At 67.7% G+C, this 18815-nt stretch overlaps 1 protein-coding gene across 3 annotated transcripts; it reads left to right on the top strand.

Moving 5' to 3' along the window:
- The first annotated feature begins 422 nt into the window (after window positions 1-422).
- Scrib (scribble planar cell polarity protein) lies at window positions 423-18708 on the top strand. 3 transcript variants are annotated; one of them, XM_042669448.1, is made up of 38 exons: window positions 423-601; window positions 1742-1859; window positions 1951-2029; window positions 2125-2214; window positions 2299-2355; window positions 2443-2506; window positions 2602-2676; window positions 2747-2891; window positions 3153-3271; window positions 3868-4067; window positions 4158-4324; window positions 4433-4557; window positions 4649-4774; window positions 5214-5381; window positions 5701-6087; window positions 6886-6948; window positions 7261-7350; window positions 7908-7985; window positions 8412-8735; window positions 8835-8915; window positions 8988-9236; window positions 9403-9513; window positions 9607-9900; window positions 9982-10170; window positions 15046-15156; window positions 15230-15283; window positions 15368-15442; window positions 16129-16191; window positions 16477-16560; window positions 16667-16765; window positions 16855-17014; window positions 17087-17234; window positions 17309-17494; window positions 17563-17705; window positions 17786-17823; window positions 17929-18003; window positions 18209-18260; window positions 18337-18708. In XM_042669448.1, exons 1-38 carry the CDS (start codon window positions 443-445, stop codon window positions 18480-18482), a joined length of 4992 nt encoding a protein of 1663 aa, XP_042525382.1. In that variant the 5' UTR covers window positions 423-442; the 3' UTR covers window positions 18483-18708. The 3 variants fall into 3 exon arrangements, with proteins under 3 accessions (XP_042525382.1, XP_042525380.1, XP_042525381.1); XM_042669446.1 differs by lacking the exon at window positions 17929-18003; XM_042669447.1 differs by lacking the exons at window positions 16477-16560; window positions 17929-18003.
- The last annotated feature ends 107 nt before the right edge of the window (window positions 18709-18815 follow it).

The raw sequence follows: 18815 nt of genomic DNA on the forward strand, positions 1-18815 counted from the left end.
GTGCCGCGGGGCCTTCTGGGTGTTGTAGTTCTGGGCGGCGAGGGCGGGCCTCGGCTTCCCGGCGGGCTGCGCGGTCGGGCTGTAGTCGCGGGCGGCGGCGGCAGCGGCGGCGGCGGCGGTGGTTCCAGCTGCGGGGCTGAGCTGCGGAAGGACGAGCGGTGAGCTGAGCGGGCGGGATGCGCAGCCGCCGCCGCGCCCCCGCCGCCTGAGAGCCTGAGCGCCGCCGGGCCGCGGCCCTGCCGAGCTCCGCCGTCTAAGCGCGCCGTACGGGCCGGGTCCAGCGCTGCCCGCCGCCGCGGCCCGTCCCGGTCCCGGCGGCCCGCCCCCACTCCCGCGCGCCACCCCGTCCGCGCCCGGCGCTCATGCGGGCCGAGCCCCGCCCCCCGGCCCGAGCCCGCCGAGCGCCGCCGGAGCCCGCGCGCGCGCGCCTCCCGCCCGCACCATGCTCAAGTGCATCCCGCTCTGGCGCTGCAACCGGCACGTGGAGTCGGTGGACAAGCGGCACTGCTCCCTGCAGGCGGTGCCCGAGGAGATCTACCGCTACAGCCGCAGCCTGGAGGAGCTGCTGCTCGACGCCAACCAGCTGCGCGAGCTGCCCAAGGTGAGCGCCCGCCGCACCTGCCGGCCCGCGCCCGCCCGCCGCTGGGGTGCCCCGCCGCCCGGCCCGCGCCCGCCCGCCGCTGGGGTGCCCCGCCGCCCCCCATCCGATCCTCCGCAGACGCTGCCCGGGCGGGGCGCCGCGGCCTCCAGCCGGCTCTGCTGGTTCCTGCTGGCCGGAGCCCCGCCCCGCCCCGCCCGGCCCCCCCCCCCCCCCCCCCCCCCGCCGCCCGCGCTGGCACCAGGTGGCAGCGGTCATCGGGGGCCTGCCGGGCACTGGGCGGACGCTGACCTAGGAACGAGCCGAGGACCGAAAGCCGTGGGGGCGCGGCAGGTGGATGGGACCTGAGTGGAAGGCAGACCCGGTGGGTGGAGAGTCGGCTGGGCTGCTCTGCTCCGGAGTTGAAGCCTTCCGCCGGGGTCTGACGGGGCTGGGCGGGGCCTCCTGAGCCGCCTTGGGTGTCCGGCGGTTCTGTGTTCTCTCTCTTTGGAGGAGCCACCTCGTTTGCTTGTGTTCCTTCCGGTCAGTTTGTTTTTCTCTTGAGAGGAGAGCAGAGGAAGCAGGTTATGAAAGATTTCCTCTTCTGATACTGGGGGGGGGGGAGATGCCTGATGTTTGGGGGCTGGGTGACAGAGGATGTGACTCTACTTGCGGCCTTGATATGGCAACTTTCTACCTGCTGGTCATCTGCCTGACCCACGTGTGCTCTGGAACCGTGGGGGGGTGGCCCTGTGTGCGTTGGAACCTACGACATTACTGTCACAGCATTACTGTTTCCTTAATGGCTTTTGCCAGGTTTTTAACACCCATTGTTTGGGTGCAGAGATAAAACACACGTAGCCCCCTGGAGGGTAGAAACAGGTAGCGATGAATTCCTGAGGGTGACACGCTACACTGGTCAGGGGACAGTCAGGAGTTGGCTGCTTCTCGGTTGGGGTTGGTCACAGGGGAGGTACTTTGCTTGTGGAAGGTGGCATCAAATGGGGAGTTGAATCTGGCAAGGCTGGGGTGTCATGGCTGGACCCTGGAGCCCTGTGTGACGTGACAGGCAGAGGTCTGGAGACGCATGCCACAATCCTGCGTGTTCAGTTCTTCTCCCTCCTTAGGGAGCTTGTGCCCCCTGCTCACCCCTTATGCCCACAGCCTTTTTTCCGTCTGCTGAACCTGCGCAAGCTGGGCCTCAGTGACAATGAGATCCAGCGGTTGCCGCCTGAAGTCGCCAACTTCATGCAGCTGGTGGAGTTGGATGTGTCCCGAAATGGTAGGCAGGGGAGAGAGGTAGGAGGAGGGCTGGAGGATCTGAGGAGTTTCGAAGGCTACGAGTGTCTCTCCGTGGCAATGCTTCTCCACAGATATTCCTGAGATACCAGAAAGCATCAAGTTCTGCAAGGCTCTAGAGATCGCTGACTTCAGCGGAAACCCCTTGTCCAGGTGGGTGGTGACCCAAGGTGGTGGTGGGCAGTGGGCAGGGTGATGTCCGCCAGCCGCTCTCCGGGTGTCTGAGATGCCCAGTTTTCTTTCCCCAGGCTCCCCGATGGCTTCACGCAGCTGCGCAGCCTGGCTCACCTGGCCCTGAATGACGTGTCCCTGCAGGCCTTGCCCGGGGACGTGGGCAAGTGGGTGCCCGCTTGGTGACAGGGTCTGGGTAGGGCTTGGCTCAGGCCTTCCTTCCTCAGCCTGTGCCCCTGGTCTTTTTTCAGCTTGGCTAACTTGGTGACCCTGGAGCTCCGGGAGAACCTGCTCAAGTCTCTGCCTGCGTGAGTGTGCGGGGCTCCGCCTAGCCCGGGGTGGAGCTGTGCTGGGGCCGGCACTGCCTGGCCACATCGAGCCTGTCTCCTCCTCAGGTCACTGTCGTTCCTGGTTAAGCTGGAACAGCTGGATCTGGGAGGCAATGACCTGGAGGTGCTGGTAGGCACGGGCTGTGGGGAAGGGAGGAGGCGGGGCCTCTGCTCCTGGAGGACAGAGCATCACACTGGTTCCTCTGGTCCCCTTCCTCTCTGCAGCCTGACACGCTCGGGGCTCTGCCCAACCTGCGGGAGCTGTGGCTGGACCGTAACCAGCTGTCCTCGCTGCCTCCGGTGAGTGGGGGCAGGCCCGCCTCCACCTCCAGCTGCCGCCCCCTGACCCTCTGCCTGTCCAACCCCACAGGAGCTCGGGAACCTGCGGCGTCTGGTGTGCCTGGATGTTTCGGAGAACCGTCTGGAGGAGCTTCCTGTGGAGCTGGGTGGACTGGCCTTGCTCACAGACTTGCTGCTTTCCCAGAACCTGCTCCAGCGGCTGCCAGATGGCATCGGTCAGTGTTCCGAGCTGGGGCTGGGGGCTGCACATCCTGGCTGGGGGCATCCTGAGGATGGGAGGTTGGATACTGGGCCTGTGAGAGCCGGAGGCCCCGGGTCGGATGTGCAGGGGTGGGGCAGCACAGATCTGTGGCAGCAGGGGGGCAGGGCGGGGGAGTGTGCCACGCTGAAGACCCATCTCCACTTGGGGGTGGCCACCCAATGTGGGTCTGCTCCTGGCCCTGCTCAGTGTGTTCGTCATGTCTTCTTGACATCAGGTCAGCTAAAGCAGCTGTCTATCCTGAAGGTGGACCAGAACCGGCTGTGTGAGGTGACAGAGGCCATCGGAGACTGTGAAAACCTCTCTGAGCTGATCCTCACAGAGAACTTGCTAACGGTGGGTGGGCAGCGCCGGGGTGGTGGCCTTCAGTCGGCGTGGGGACAGGAGCTAAAGCATCCATGGATGTGGTGTGGCCTGTGCAGACTGCTGGGGAAAGGAGGGCAAGGCGGGGGTCTGTGAGCCAGGGCGGGGCCTGAAGCCAAGGAGAGCAGGCCCACGTGTAGAGAGCGTGAGTGGGGGGCAGGAGGGGTGCTTCCATTGGCCGTGCTGGCCAGGGAGCGCAGAGCCTGTGAGGTTGGAGTTGGGGTGGCCATGGAAATTTCAGGGAGCTAGGCTCTGCATGTGGGCAGCGTCTGTGGGACCCACCAGCGTGAGGGGGAGGCCTGGGGACAGAAGGGTGTGTTGCATGGAGCCAGAGCTGGTGGGTCATTGGGCTCTCGGGCATTCAGCCTGGAGGTCAAAGCCAGAAGCATCTAAGGAGCAGACTGGAGATGGCGTGGCGGGGATCTTGTCCAGCAGGGGTGCCTTGGCCTTGGAGCAGGGGAGGACATGGGCTGCGGTCACTGTGGGAAGCCCTGACCAGCACCAGCTCCCCCTCCCTCTCCCCCAGCCGCGGGGGTTTCTGACAACCTCTGTCCCTTTCTCCTGGCCAGGCGCTGCCCCACTCTCTGGGCAGGTTGACCAAGCTCACCAACCTCAACGTGGACCGGAACCACCTCGAAACCCTGCCCCCTGAGATTGGGGGCTGTGTGGCGCTCAGCGTCCTCTCCTTAAGGGACAACCGCCTGGCCGTGCTGCCGCCCGAGCTCGCCCACACGGCCGAGCTGCACGTGCTTGACGTGGCTGGAAACCGGTGAGCGTGTGGCCAGCGTGCGTCTGCACCGACCGGGCGCCGGGGACCTGGCCGGGGGCTGGTGCGCACTGACCCTGCCCTCCTGCCCAGGCTCCGGAGCCTGCCGTTCGCGCTCACCCACCTCAACCTCAAGGCCCTGTGGCTGGCCGAGAACCAGGCGCAGCCCATGCTCCGATTCCAGACCGAGGACGATGTTCAGACCGGAGAGAAAGTGCTCACCTGCTACCTGCTGCCGCAGCAGCCCCTGCCCAGTCTGGGTATCCGGCTGGTGGATGCGCCTGGGCGGGCGGGTGGGCGGGCGGGCCCCGGGGGGCGCCGCGGGGGGTGGCAGGGATTGGCGCGCTCCTGACCCCCGTTTCCCACAGAGGAAGCGGGGCCGCAGCGCAGCCCCGCGGAGAGCTGTGGCGAGGCTCCGCCGGCGCGGGTCAGCGTCATCCAGTTCCTTGACCCCGACGGGGACGAGGATGCGGAGGAGGCTGCGGTGAAGCGGGTACGCAGGGGTGGGGCCCCTGGGCGGTGCGCCTCCACCCACCCCTCCCTCACCCCTTCCCTTCCCGTCCCTCATCCCTGTGCCCCTGCAGGGCTTGCAGCGCCGGGCCACGCCTCACCCCAGTGAGCTCAAAGTGATGAAGAGGGGCATCGAGGAGCGCCGGAGCGAGGCCTACACCTGCAGGCCCGACTCGGGGCCTCCCTCGCCTTCCGAGGAGGTGGGCTGCGGACCCGCCCTTCCTTCCCGGCTGCCTGGCGCGCGTGGGAGGGGCAGGGCGTGCCGAGGGCTGTAGGGCACTGTGTCTGTGGCACCACGCAGGGCTGTCCTGTGGCCGGAGGGCCTCTGCATTCTCCCCAGACACCATCGGTGGCTGGCAGGGGGGAGCAGGGCAGTCTGCTCATTTGGAAGCTTTTGACATCAGGACCTGGGGCGCTTTTGGAAGTGTGGGTGCCACAGGACCCGTGGACTAGAGGGGCTGGGCATGCACGCCTTGCGTTTCGACCAGCCCTCGGCCGGGGTGGGGTTCCGCAGGCCACCCTGGCTGCCGCGTGCCTCGGGGCAGGCCCCGGCCTGGTGCGCCCGTGGCTTCTCAGGCTGGGGAGCTGAGGGACCGCGGGCCGGAGCCTCCACACAGCCTGCTGCCGCTTCCCCCACAGGAGAAGCGGCTGAGCGCAGAGTCCGCCTTGAGCGGAGGCTCTGGCCCGGCCACCAGCACGGCCTCAGAGGGGGAGCCCGAGGGCCCCCTGGAGCCTGTGCCGGAGCTGGGCCAGCAGGAAGCCATGTCGCCGGGGCAGGAGGAGGACACGGAGGAGGGCTACGAGGAGGTGAGGACTGGCAGGTAAAGGGAAGAGGCCGGGGCGGGGCTGCGCACCCACACCCAGCCCAGCGTGCGAGGCCACAGCAGAGGTGCCGGTGCCGGTCGCGCGAGCGTGGGGGGCAGGACCGGGGTGGGGGTGCGCCACCTGCCACCCCCCACTGCCCAGCTGCTCCCCTCCTCCGCTGGCTGTGGGCGCTTCCTGCCAGAGGCCCCGCCTGCCTCGGCCTTTCCGTGTCCCCGGTCACCTGAGTTTTGGGCACGGTGGCTCCGGGTCTCGGCCCCTGCCGCCCCGGCCTGGCTGACCACCTGGTCCTTACACCTCACAGCCCACAGTACACTTCGCGGAGGACACGCTGCTGCCCAGGGAGGATGGCGAAAGCGAGGAGGGACACCCCGAGGCCGCCTGGCCCCTGCCAGGCGGGCGGCAGCGTCTCATCCGGAAGGACACGCCCCACTACAAGAAGCACTTCAAGATCTCCAGGCTTCCGCAGCCCGAGGCCGTGGTGGCCCTGCTGCAGGGGACACAGCCGGTCGGGGAGGGCCCCATGGGGCCTGGGGGCTGGCACAACGGCCCCCGGGCGCCCTGGGCACCTCAGGCCCAGGAGGAGGAGGAGGAGGAGGAGGAGGACCGGGCTGAGGAGGAGGGCGAGGCCACCACGGAGGAGGAGGAGGAGGACAAGGAAGAAGCCGCGGCTTCTGCCCCCTCTGTCAAGGTGGGTGTCCCGCCCCCTGCCCGTGCTACGGTAGAGAGTGGTTCTCAGGCCCGTGCCTGCCGCCTCTCGAGCCTTGAGCCACAGCTGCCTGGGGAAGGGCCGTGGGCATGTCCGCACTCGAGTCCACCCCTGCGCGCTCCCCGCTGCCTCTTAGACCCCTGGCGCTGACTGTGCTTGGAGCTCGTGGTAGCTTCATGGGCCAACAGCCACCTGGTGGGCTGGCAGGCTAGGCGGGGCCTTGCTCCACGGGACCAGGTGCACCCAGGGTGCCGGGCCAGGGTCCCCTCCGCCGCCGCAGCTACTGGCTCTGGCCGGGTCTCCCCTCGTGTCCCGATCAGCCCTGCCGCTGACCCAGGGACTGGCAGGCTCTCCCCAACTGCAGGCAAATTGGGGGGACACTCAAGTTTGCACTGCCGGCTCACAGAGGACCCTGCTGAGCACGGAGGGCGCCCTGGTACCTCCCTTGAGAATGCTCAGAGACCCACCCTCCCCACTCAACACGCAAACCCTGAGACCGCCGGGCGGGACCCGGCCCGTGCTAGGGCCTTCGCCGGGCCAGGATCTGCCCATGCTGGGGCCTTCGCACGGCCCCGCCCATGTGGCCGTCCACAGTCTCGAACCTCCACACTGGAAGGAGCTTGGGTGTGGGCAGCACCAAGCCCAGCTGGGGTGGAGCTGGCTGGGCCCGCAGGAGCTTGGGGCTCTCTCCTCTGTCCTGTCTGCTCCTGGTGAGGGCTGCGCAGTGGTGGTGTCCCCGTGGTGGCTGACCTGCATGCTTCGCTGCTCCTGTCCTAACAGGGGGTGTCGTTTGACCAGGCCAATAACCTGCTGATAGAGCCCGCCCGCATTGAGGAGGAAGAGGTCTGTACGCTCGGGGCGCTCTGTGGGGCCAGGGCTCTCGCTGACTGCTGCCTGGGCTGCGGGCTTTCACTCTCCTACCCCGTGGATGGGGCACAGACCCCTTCCCGAAAGCCCCAGAGCTGGACCTTCGCCACGCCCCCAGGGCTCGAGCCCGGGCAGCCTATCCCGGGAGGAGTGCTGCGCAGTCTGAGGCAGCCTGGGGGCAGAACGGGCCACCCACAGGAGGTGGCATCGGCATGGCCAGTCCTGCCGTTGCTGGGGGCACACATGCCACCCCCGATCCTCCCGGACACCGTGTCTGCTCTCTTCCAGCTGACACTCACCATCGTCCGGCAGACTGGGGGCCTGGGCATCAGCATCGCGGGGGGCAAGGGCTCAACCCCCTACAAGGGAGACGACGAGGTGAGCGGCTGCCGCCAGCCACGGGGCGCGGCTCGCTGGAGCCCCTCGCCCTGCTGACAGCTCCTGTCACCCAGATGTGTCTGCTCACCCCACCCCCGTCAGCTCCCCGCCGATGCTTGCGTGTGCTCACTCCCCAGCAGGAAAACACAGGGCGTCCAGAGCGGGGGTCGCCAGGGCACCGAGGGGCCTGGGAAGGTGGGAGCCCAGGGCGTGCGTCAGCTGTTGACGCTTTTGCGTGTGTGCTCTGTCTCTGCGTTCCTTTCTCTCTCTCTCCATCTCTTCTCTTCTTTCTCTCCCCTTCTCCTATGCCTGCGGGGTCGAGCTTCTTCCAAAGCTGACTTGCACAGCTCACTGGTCTCGGGGCCCCGTGGCAACCTGAGCTCATCCCCTCTCCCTAGCCCAGTCCTCCTCTTCCTGCCCTTGGGGGTCAGGCCAGGGTCTACAGGGAGTGGGTTTCCCCCCCAGTGGCTTTAAGGCCTTTCGCAGCCACCGTAGGCCACTTCCCAAAGGGCCGGGACAGAGGCCTGGCGCTGCGGACAGCCTCTGCTTGCCCTCAGGGCGTTTTCATCTCTCGGGTGTCTGAAGAAGGCCCTGCAGCCCGCGCTGGAGTTCGTGTAGGGGACAAACTCCTTGAGGTGAGCGCTTCTCCCTCGACGGGAAGGGCCGCTGAGGTCTCTGAGCTCCGCACAGTCCCGGATGTCGGGTCTTGGTTGCTACTCTCGGGAGGGGGCCACACCAGCAGGTGAGGCTGAGGCGCTCACAGGCCGCAGCCCGAGACCCCCAGGGGGCATGAAGCACGGCGTGGCACGTGGCTCCCTGTTGGGGAGCGTGGGAGACCCCGTCTGGGCAGTTGGCCCCTGAGGGGCACAGGGGTGGGACATGGGGGCAGGGCCCTCGGGGGAATCCTCTGGTGTTCATGAACCCTTCTCCGAGGGCGGGGCGGGCACTGGGTCGCCAGGGGTGTCTAGGAGTCGGGACCCCACTCCGCCCGGCTGCGAGGGCGTGTGTCTGCTCCCATGGGAGCGCGCTGGCCCATGCGCCCGGCTCTGTCCCGGTCACAGGTGAACGGTGTGGCCCTGCACGAGGCGGAGCACCACGAGGCGGTGGAGGCGCTGCGGGGGGCCGGCGCGGCCGTGCAGATGCGGGTGTGGCGGGAACGGATGGTGGAGCCGGAGAATGCAGTCACCATCGCGCCGCTGCGCCCCGAGGACGACTCCAGCCCTCGGGAGCGGCGGGGAGGGGGCCTGCGCCTGGCCCTGCTCCAGCCCGACACCCCAGCCCCCCTCCGCCAGCGCCACACCGCCTGCCTCGTGCGCAGCGAGAAGGGCCTGGGCTTCAGCATCGCCGGTGGGAAAGGCTCCACGCCGTACCGGGCAGGCGACGGGGTGAGCAGCGCCCGCGGTGCGGGAAGTCCTCGGTGGGCGGCCAGACCCTTCTCCGCGGCCTCCCCCGCCCCCAGCCTCAGCCCCTGCCCCTCCCTGCAGGGCATCTTCATCTCCCGCATCGCCGAGGGGGGCGTGGCCCACAGAGCTGGCACGCTACAGGTCGGCGACCGCGTCCTGTCGGTGAGTGAGGAGGAGGCCCGCCCCACGCCTTCCGTCGCCCTGGCCGCCCTCCCTGACCCGTGCTACCTGCAGATCAACGGAGTGGACATGACCGACGCCAGGCACGACCACGCCGTGTCCCTGCTGACTGCCGCCTCCCCCACCATCGCCCTGCTGCTGGAGAGGGAGGCTGAGGGCCCCCTCCCTCCCAGTCCCCCCACGCCCGCCTCTCCGGCCCTCCCCACTGCCACCTCCGCCGCCAGGAGCGCCGTCGCCCCCGCAGAGCCCAGGCTGTCCCCCGGCCTCCTGGCGGCCACCTTAGAAGGACCATACCCCGTGGAGGTAAGCTGCTGCCCGCCGTCCGCTTGCGCGAGCAGTGGTGCCAGGTGGGGTGCAGGCTTCGCGTGCATGCCCCAGGGGCCCGGCCTGGTCTGGGGGCCCTGGCAGATACGAGTTGTCAGTGCCCCCCTGCCCCCCTCCCCTGCTGAGGCCTGCCCTGCGTCCCCAGGAGGTCCGTGTGCCCAGGGCTGGGGGCCCGCTGGGGCTCAGCATCGTCGGCGGCTCTGACCACTCCAGCCACCCGTTCGGTATCCAGGAGCCCGGTGTGTTCATCTCCAAGGTAAGGGGGCCTGGTGGGCAGTGGCGCAGGGCTCCCGGCTGCCCGGGCGGGGTTGGCGCACCCCGCCCCATGGGACCGCGCCCTCCCCAACAGGTGCTTCCTCGGGGCCTCGCGGCTCGCTGCGGCCTTCGAGTTGGGGACCGGATCCTTGCAGTGAACGGGCAGGACATCCGCGAGGCCACGCACCAGGAGGCCGTCAGTGCCCTGCTCCGGCCCTGCCTGGAGCTGTCCCTGCTGGTTCGGAGGGACCCCCCGCCCCCCGGCATGCGGGAGCTCTGTATCCAGAAGGCTCCCGGGGAGAAGCTGGGCATCAGCATCCGGGGGGGCGCCAAGGGCCACGCGGGCAACCCCTGCGACCCCACAGACGAGGGCATCTTTATCTCCAAGGTGAGGCCCCTCTCCCTGCTGGTGCTGGGTGGCGCTGGGCACCGGCCCCCCGCCAGCGTCTCACGGGCCCCTCGCCCGCAGGTGAGCCTCGCGGGGGCGGCCGGGCGCGACGGGCGTCTGCGCGTGGGGCTGCGTCTGCTGGAGGTGAACCAGCAGAGCCTGCTGGGCCTCACCCATGCCGAGGCCGTGCAGCTGCTGCGCAGCGTGGGCGACTCGCTCACCGTGCTCGTGTGTGACGGCTTCGACACCAGCGCCGCTGCGGGCCTGGAGGTGAGTGCCGCGCGCACCGGGCTCTGGCAGGCAGCGCTTGGACGGGGCCGCCGCTGGCTGGAGGGAATGGACGGACGGCCACCGGCCCGCCCGCCCCTCCAGGAGGGAGCTCCAGCACCCAGCCAGGTTGCACTCAGGGTCCCCACTCAGGGCTTCCGGTTGCTCCCAGGCTCTGCCCGACCCCAAGGGGCATCTGGCAGCCCCTCAGCGCTCTCTCCCACCACCTCTGTCTGACCGCTGGCTTCCCCCGCTGCGCCCGGCGTCAAGCCCAGGCCCCCCAGCTTGCCTGGCCTGGGGCTGGGCTCGGGGCTGCTCTCCCGTCCTGGCTAGACAAGGGTCTCCGGGTGCATGCCCGTGGCCTCTGCGGTGCACACTGGGCTTGGGGACGCAAACCCACCCTGCATCGCTCTGGTAGAGTGTCTTTTGTGTGGTGGCTTCCCACCAGACATGGAGAGATTCCCCAGGCCAGTCCCCCTGGGGGACACAGTTGCCTTTGTCTGGACGGTGGGCTGGGGCCTGCGGGGACTGGAGTGCCTCTCCCTGGCCCTTATCCCCCAGGGCCTTGGTGGCCTAGGGATGATTTCCTTTAGGCCTTTGCTCTGGGTGGCCCTGTCCCCAGGAGGGCTTTGCTCTGGGTGGCCCTGTCCCAGGAGGGCTTTGCTCTGGGTGGCCCTGTCCCCAGGAGGGCTTTGCTCTGGGTGGCCCTGTCCCCAGGAGGGCTTTGCTCTGGGTGGCCCTGTCCCCAGGAGGGCTTGCCTTGTGTGTGGTCAAGGTCCTGCGCTCCACCCATTACCTAGTTCAAACTTTTACTTCAAAGAACTTTCCTCAGGGAAGGGTGAAAGCATCCACCAGCAGGGGGCGCTGGCATGACCCACGCTCGCGTCCAGCCCCTCCCCCTGGCTGTCCGTCTGTCCCTGCCGGGAGAGGCAGATGTCTTGGCAGTGCCCAGCTGATCCACAAGTCTGCCCTTGGCGGGATCTTCACAGGAGGGTCCACGCTGAGGTCTTAAAGCTCAGGCAGTGTCTGTGTCCTTGCTGCTGGGGGCCGAGTCTTCTTACATGACCACTGTTCCCTCCAGACCCTGGCTACGACAGCCCCCTAGGGTGGGGCCCTGCAGTGTCCACCGCCAGATGGCATCTTTGGGGCCATGAAAATCCCCACTTTCTACGGATTGAGTTCCCACACTTCCTTTAGATGTGCTGGTCTCTGCTCCGTGACTCCCTTCTGTTGTAGACATCCTGGTCTCTGGTCTCTGCTCTGTGTCTCTCTTCTGATGCCTTCAGCAGCCTTGTCCGTTCTGGTTTCTTTCCGTGCTTGCTGTACCTTTAAAACACAGCTCTGCTGTCTGCCCGGAGCTGCTGTGTGAGTGGAAGCAGTGTGTCCTCCGGCCACTTGGCTGAGTGGCAAGGCGATGGGCCTGGGCCGCGTTGGTCGCAGGGAGCTGCCCCAGACGCTGCTGCCAGCTCCAGGTCGGTGCCTCACACCGCCGGGCCGCTCCGGTTTGTTCTTTTGTTTTGTGTTTCTTCTTTTGAACAAATGTGCCAGGTTCCAAAATAGACATTGAATGAGACCTGGCATCATCTTTTTGGCACATTTTCTCAAGTACACGCCCAAGTTGCTCCTTCACTAGTTTTGGAAAACCCTTGTCGCGGCCTGGCTGATTTTGGGCGGGGGTTTGCCTCCCACCAGGACCGTGCCTGCCCTGCCCGTGCTCAGGGCCCGGCACCGGCACCGGCAGTGGCAATGACCTAGCCCCGCGTTGACACTTGCACTGTTTGGCCCCAGCACGATTGCCTTAGCGCTTTTGTACATGGCTGGGCTGGGGTTGCACGCAGAACTGGGGTTTGAACTTGGGGCCCCGCACTTGCTGGGCAGCTGCTTTGGCATTTCCACTCAGACACACCTCTAGCCCTTTATTCAGATATGATCTCGAGTTTGTGTAGATCTTTGCCGAGGTCTGGCCTCGGGTCCTAGGCAAACTGATGATCCTATTGTGCCATCTGTGTAGCTGGTGGCAGGCGTCTGACACCAGGCCCAGCTTACTGAGATGGATGCTAACTTTTTCCCAGGCTGGCTTTGAACCCAGCCCTCTTGATTCTACCTCGAAAGTAGCTTGGGTGATGGGCAGCATGCACCATTGTACCTGGCCCTTAGAACTCTTTTTTTCTTTTTTTTTCCCAGTCCTGGGTCTTGAACTCAGGATCTGGGCACTGTCCCTGAGCTTTCTTTGCTCAAGACTAGCACTTAATCACTTTGAGCCACAGCTCTGCTGTTGGTGTTGTAATTGAGGGCTGTTCTCCGTCCAGCTGAGAGCTGCAGTCTGCTGCGGCTGCGGTGGTTTCCTGGGGGGTTACACCTGCCCCGTGGGCCCGTCCGCGCGCCCATGGCTGAGGAGCACCAGCCGGCACAGGCTCCGCAGCCATCCACGTGCGTGGCTGGGAGAGCTGCTGCGACTCCCGCTCCCCCAGGCCGCTCTCCTCTCTCTGAACTTGCCTAGCGTTTGTTAGGTACTTACCACTTGAGTCACACCCAGTAACAGTGGCCAGTGAAGGGCTCTGAGCCTGCTGACGTGTGCTGTCTGGTTTTTACTGCTGCTTACGTTTGTCCTGCCTGAGTGGCCCCCACACCTGGGGCTCAGGGCCGCAGTGCTGTGGTGTGGACTGGTCCTGCCCGGCTGTGGGGAGCAGGTAGGCCTAGCATGCTATTCAGGACCTGCAGGCCGTGAATGGATCTGGGTTCTTTTTTTTTGGTCTGTCGTGGGGCTTGAAGTCTGGGCCTGGGCGCTGTCCCTCAGCTCTTCAGTTCAAGGTGAGCTCTCTACCACTTGAGCCACAGCACCACTTCTGGTTTTCTGAGTGGTTTATTGGAGATAAGAGTCTCAGAGTTTCCTGCCTGGGCTGGCTTTGATCCGCAATCCTCAGATCTCAGCCTCCTGAGTGGCTAGGATGACTGGCGTGAGCCACCGGCGCCCGGCTTGGATCTGGGTTCTTGATGCCAGGAGGACTTGGTCTGACCAGGGGGACGCAGATGCGTGGTGAACCCCACAGACACATCACGAACCCCTAAGGGCTTAACGCCTGCTGAGCCAGGGCTGGGCCTGACTTCCTCAGAAGAGTCAGGCCGAGCCTGCGGGGCGGGGCCCACAGCGGAAGCTCCCCCTGCGGCTCTCCTGTCAGCAGTGCCCCTGGTCCCCGAGTGCTCCCTCCTGACGCCCCTGGCATCGCTGCGGCGCGGCGCCACTGGTGCCATCTGCGCCCATGCTAGCCAGGACTCTGGTTTCCCGGGCCTCCGGTCGCCGCTGGGGGCTTGGCTTGGCCCGGGTCCTCACCCAGCTCCTTTGGAGGCCGCCTCACCCTCCTGCCCTGCGGTCACTGTGCCGGGGTGCGGGTGGCGATATCTGAGCTGCGGGTCCCAGCAGGTGCAAGGCTCCAGGAAGCCTGAGGCCACCCAGCCCTGCCCCCTTCCCTCAGCCTGGCCGCCCTTCTCCCAGCCTGCCGGTGCCTTTTTCACTCGGTTGTTCTAAAGGGTGAGAGGAAGGTGGAGCTGCCAGTGTTGTCAGAATCTGAGCGGAATAGTTACGCTTCCATCGTGCCTGCCCTTGCCCAGCACCGTTCCTCATGTCCATGCGTTGGCATGTTCGCTGCGTGTGTGCGTAGCGCGGCCCGGGCCCTGCCCTGCCCAAGCCGCCGCTGCAGCCATCCCTTCCAGCCCATCTTCCCAGGTCTCAGCAGCTGCTCCGCCTTTCCTTGTCCCATGGCCCCCCATTATTGCAGTGGTTTAAAACAGTGGCTCACGCCTCCGTGGGCCTCTTCCTAGGCCTCGCTGGCAAGGCCGCAGGAGGTCCGTGTGCCTGGGAAACTTCATCTCAAGCACGCCTGTGCCTGGCACACCCTCCCGGCCGCCCTCACCCCCGTCCCGATGCCCCAGCTTGGATCTGAGCTTCAGAATGGACCAGGCTTCCAGCATGGTGCCTGGTTCTGAGTCCGCTTCCCAGGCCTGGCCCGCCTCACTGGCCACCTTCCTCCCCAGGTGACTGCGGTCAGCCCGTTCGGCTCCCACGCCAAGCAGGGTGGCCAGGGCACTGTGGCACCGAGCACGCTAGCACAGACGCAGCCGGGTGGCCCGCAGGGGCCCCCTGAGGCTCCCACGGGTGTGTGCTGGCCAGCCTGGCAGGAAGTGGTCCCATGTCCCTGTGTGTCGTGGGCTGGGCCCAGGCCTGCAGTGCCTCCCAGCCTGCAGTGCCTCCCAGCCCGCAGTGCCTCCCAGCCCGCAGTGCCTCCCAGCCCGCAGTGCCTCCCAGCCCGCAGTGCCACCCAGCCCGCAGTGCCTCCCAGCCCGCAGTGCCACCCAGCCCGCAGTGCCACAGGTGTCCCCGCAGTGCCACCCAGCCTGCAGTGCCTCCCAGCCCGCAGTGCCTCCCAGCCCGCAGTGCCACCCAGCCCGCAGTGCCTCCCAGCCCGCAGTGCCACCCAGCCCGCAGTGCCACCCAGCCCGCAGTGCCTCCCAGCCCGCAGTGCCACCCAGCCCGCAGTGCCTCCCAGCCCACAGTGCCACCCAGCCCGCAGTGCCACCCAGCCCGCAGTGCCACAGGTGTCCCCGCAGTGCCACCCAGCCCGCAGTGCCACCCAGCCCACAGTGCCACAGGTGTCCCCGCAGTGCCTCCCAGCCCGCAGTGCCTCCCAGCCCGCAGTGCCACCCAGCCCGCAGTGCCACCCAGCCCGCAGTGCCACCCAGCCCGCAGTGCCACAGGTGTCCCCGCAGTGCCACCCAGCCCGCAGTGCCACCCAGCCCGCAGTGCCTCCCAGCCCGCAGTGCCACAGGTGTCCCCGCAGTGCCTCCCAGCCCGCAGTGCCTCCCAGCCCCGCCTCTCCACAGGTGTCCCCGGGGATCATTGCCAACCCCTTCGCCACGGGCATCGGGCACAGGAACAGCCTGGAAAGCATCTCCTCCGTTGACCGGGAGCTGAGCCCCGAGGGCTCAGGCAAGGTAAGGCTTGTGGCGGCTGGCACTGAGGCTGGGGCCCTGGTGCCAGCCTTGACCACGTCTGCCATGCCCGCAGGAGGAGCTGCCCACCCCAACGCCTCCCTGGGGGCCTGTGCCTACGGAGGCCGCGGTGAGTCTCCCTTTGGCCCGCCTCGGAGCCCTGAGTGTGACCCTGACCCCACAGCTCTGCTAGCCCTGTGTCTGCTCTCCACAGGCCCCGAGTCTGGAGCCCCTCAAGCTGGACTACCGGTCCCTGGCCGCGGTGCCCGGTGCCGGCAGCACGCACAGGGTGAGGGGTGTGGGGCATGGAGGCCCCTTGAGACCTAACCTCTCCTCCCGCCTTTCCTGGAGCCACTGGGCAGCGGTGGGCCGGGGGAGCCCGAGCCCAGCTCGCTGGGGGCAACGGGGCTGCTGGGACCCCAGCGCCGGCTGGGCTTGTGGAGGGTCGGGATGCACAGCCATCACGGGTGGGCTGGGGAACAGCACAGGCGGCGTGGGAGGCCTGACCATGGGGAAGGAGGGGCTTAGGGGAGGGGCGCGTCCAGAGCCGTGAGCCGGGGGAGGCCCCTCCCACAGGGAGGCCCGAGGGAGCGGCCCGCGGAGGACCCGCCTGGCCAGGGTGCTTCTATGGCTGAGGAGCCGAGGGTGGAGGGAGCACTTCCGGGACCCTCAGGAGAAGGTGCAGCTCCCTGCTTCGTGGGCTGGTGCTGCCTAGGCCGCATCGCTGCCCTGCCCTGGTCTTTCCCTGTCCCCAGCTCTAGCAGAGCTTGGGGCTGTGAACAGACGCCTCACTTCCCAGCTGAGGCTCCAGTAGAGCAGAAGGCTGCGTGCCCCTCAGCCCGAGGGGGAGGCCGCTGTGGAGGCCGCCCGGGCTTGCCTGTGCTGGGGACGGAGGAGGGCACCTTCGCTGCAGGGGGTGCAGGCACCGGGCCCAGACCCCCTCCCCAACCCTCCCCACCCACTCCCTTCCCTCAGGCGCCGCCAGGAACACCTGGAGGAAAGGCGGCGGGCGCTCCCTGCTCTCCAGGCAGCCCGCAGGTGAGTGTCTGCCACAGGCCCCGGGGCGCCATGCTGAGGGCCGCCCTCCCTGCTCATGCGCTCAGGCTGGGCCCAGCCAGAGAGCTCAGCTGCGCCCCCACCCCCACCCCACCCCCCCGCCCGGCTACGTGGACCGTCTGGTCGCAAGCACCTGCCACGCACTGCAGGGCATCCCAGCCCCTCTGAAGCGGGTCCTCCCATCTCTGCTACCAGCTTGGCCTCATCTCTGTCTTTCTCTCTTCCTTCCATTCCTGCTGCCACTGGCCCCGCCCCTGCCCTGTGCAGACCAAACCAGGGGTGATCCAGCCATTGGCTCAGGCCTGGCCCAGGGGCTCCCTGGCCCCCAGGGACAGAGGTGGCCCCTGCTCTGTGAGTGGCCTGTCCCACGGGGTGGGGATGGCAGCGAGTCCTTCCTGGGTGGGGTGGGGGTGGGGGACCGCTGTGCCAGCCCCGCTCACGGGTACTCTGCCCCCAGCCGCCCTCCCCGGACGAGCTACCCGCCAATGTGAAGCAGGCCTACAGGGCCTTCGCCGCCGTGCCCGCTGTACATGCCCCCGAGGACCGCAGCGGGCAGGTAAGGCCATCCACGGGTGGGGCTGCCCGGGACGGGGGGGGGCCCGCGGGAGGGAGGCCCGCCGAGTCTGAGAGCCCGCCCCCGCCCAGCCCCCCATGCCTGGGCCAGCGGCCTCCCCCGAGCAGCTGTCTTTCCGAGAGCGGCAGAAGTATTTTGAGCTGGATGTGCGGGCACCCCAGGCCGAGGGGCACCCCAAGCGCGTGTCCCTGGTGGGTGCGGATGACCTGAGGAAGATGCAGGAAGAGGAAGGTGAGGCGCGGGTGAGGTGTGCGTGGACGGGCGGGCCCAGGCCGCACAAACTGACCCTTCACCGCCCCGCAGCCCGCAAGCTGCAGCAGAAGCGGGCGCAGATGCTGCAGGAAGAGGCCGCCGCGCAGCGCATTGCGGGGCCCAGCCCGGGCCGGGCGGCACTGGACGAGGAGCTGCCGGAGGACGAGCCGCCCTGGGCGGACTCTGGCCCCCTGAGAGGGTGAGACGGGGCGGGCGAGCTCTCCCCTCCCCCCGCAGAGGCCCCCCTCACTGTGCTCCGGTCTGGCTCCCCAGGCCCAGTCCGGCATCTCCCCAACCTCCGAGCAGCGGTGCCCCAGTGCGGACAGCCAAAGCGGAGCGGCGCCATCAGGAGCGGCTGCGCATGCAGAGCCCAGAGCTGCGGGCACCCGAGCGGGCCCTGTCACCCGCAGAGCGCCGGGCCCTGGAGGCTGAGAAGCGGGCGCTGTGGAGGGCCGCCAGGTGAGCCCCGCTTCGGCCTCTCCCAGCCCCGCCCGGCCCCGCCCAGCCTCACCACGCCATCCTTGCAGGATGAAGTCTCTGGAGCAGGATGCTCTCCGAGCACAGATGGTCCTTAGCAAGTCCCAGGAGGGCAGGGCCAAGCGAGGGCCCCTGGAGCGGCTGGCCGAGTCCCCGTCGCCAGCTCCCACCCCGTCCCCTCCCCCCCTGGAAGGTCTGTGCTGGGGGGGCGGGGGGCCGGGCACGGTGGGGTCTGGCCTCCCGCAGGGGCTTCACCTGCTCTTCATCCTGCAGACCTTGGCATCCAGACCAGCACCTCCCCCGGACGCCTGGTGAGGAGCTGGCAGCCCCAGCCCCGGGGAGGGGGGTCCACGCGCCTCCCCCTCACCTCCTCCTTGCACACTCTCTGCCTCCCCCCCTCACGCTGCCCTCCCAAGCCTCTGTCTGGAAAGAAGTTTGACTACAGGGCGTTTGCAGCCCTGCCTTCTTCCAGACCTGTCTATGACATCCAGGTACTCGGGCCTCCCGGCCCAGATGCACGCCGCCGGCCCACGCTCCCGCCCGCCCTTCTGTTTCCTGCCCCACTCCTCTGCCCGCCTCCCTTTCAAAGCCGGGCTTGGCCCTGACCCCATACAGACTCCGTGGGCCTCGGAGCCGGGCAGGTGCCGGGCCCACGGTGGGCACAGGCCGGGCACTGACTGCTTTTTCCCATCCCAGTCTCCAGACTTCGTGGAGGAGCTGCGGCCTCTAGAGCCGTCTCCCAGCCCTGGTGAGCTGGCGGCTGGCTGAGGGCGGGCTCCAGGGTGCAGGCGACCCCCACTCACGGCTGCTGTCTCTGTCCCCAGGCCCACAGGAGGAGGACGGGGAGGTAGCCCTGGCTCTCCTGGGCAGGCCTTCGCCCGGTGCCGTAAGCCCCGAAGATGTGACACTGTGCAGCAGCCGCCGGGCCGTGCGGCCGGGGCGCCGCGGCCTGGGCCCCGTGCCCTCCTAGGGGCGGCTGCCTCCCCGGACTTGGGGTGGGTGGGGGCCCCCGTCGCCACTCCTGCCCCAAGTCTTTTAACCTGGGTGTTAGCATTTTAAAGAGATCCCTCAGGAGCTCCACCTCCGACTAACCCTCCCCCGAGCCAGGACCTCTTGGCAAGACTGTAACTAGTGACGTTTGTACAACCAAAGACTCTATTTTGTGGTTTAAGGAGAATAAAGTTAACTACATTTTACCTCCTGTCTGTCTGTCCACCCACCAGCCCGGCTCCCTTGGGCCCTGTAAGTGTCCAGGTGACCCTCCTGTCCCTGCCCAGGCCAGGCCTCCGGCGGGTGGGGCTGG

The sequence above is a fragment of the Dipodomys spectabilis genome, unplaced genomic scaffold (genome assembly GCF_019054845.1).
Source record: "Dipodomys spectabilis isolate Male_0828 unplaced genomic scaffold, ASM1905484v1 ptg000495l, whole genome shotgun sequence".
Lineage (NCBI taxonomy): Eukaryota > Metazoa > Chordata > Mammalia > Rodentia > Heteromyidae > Dipodomys > Dipodomys spectabilis.

Excerpts from the sequence above, each read along its gene's own strand:
- Scrib (XM_042669448.1), top strand. The coding sequence starts at position 443 with ATGCTCAAGTGCATCCCGCTCTGGCGCTGCAACCGGCACGTGGAGTCG. Across the intron at positions 2,215-2,298 it reads TTGCCCGGGGACGTGGGCAA|CTTGGCTAACTTGGTGACCC; the intron begins GTGGGTGCCCGC and ends GTCTTTTTTCAG. Across the intron at positions 2,677-2,746 it reads AGCTGTCCTCGCTGCCTCCG|GAGCTCGGGAACCTGCGGCG; the intron begins GTGAGTGGGGGC and ends CCAACCCCACAG.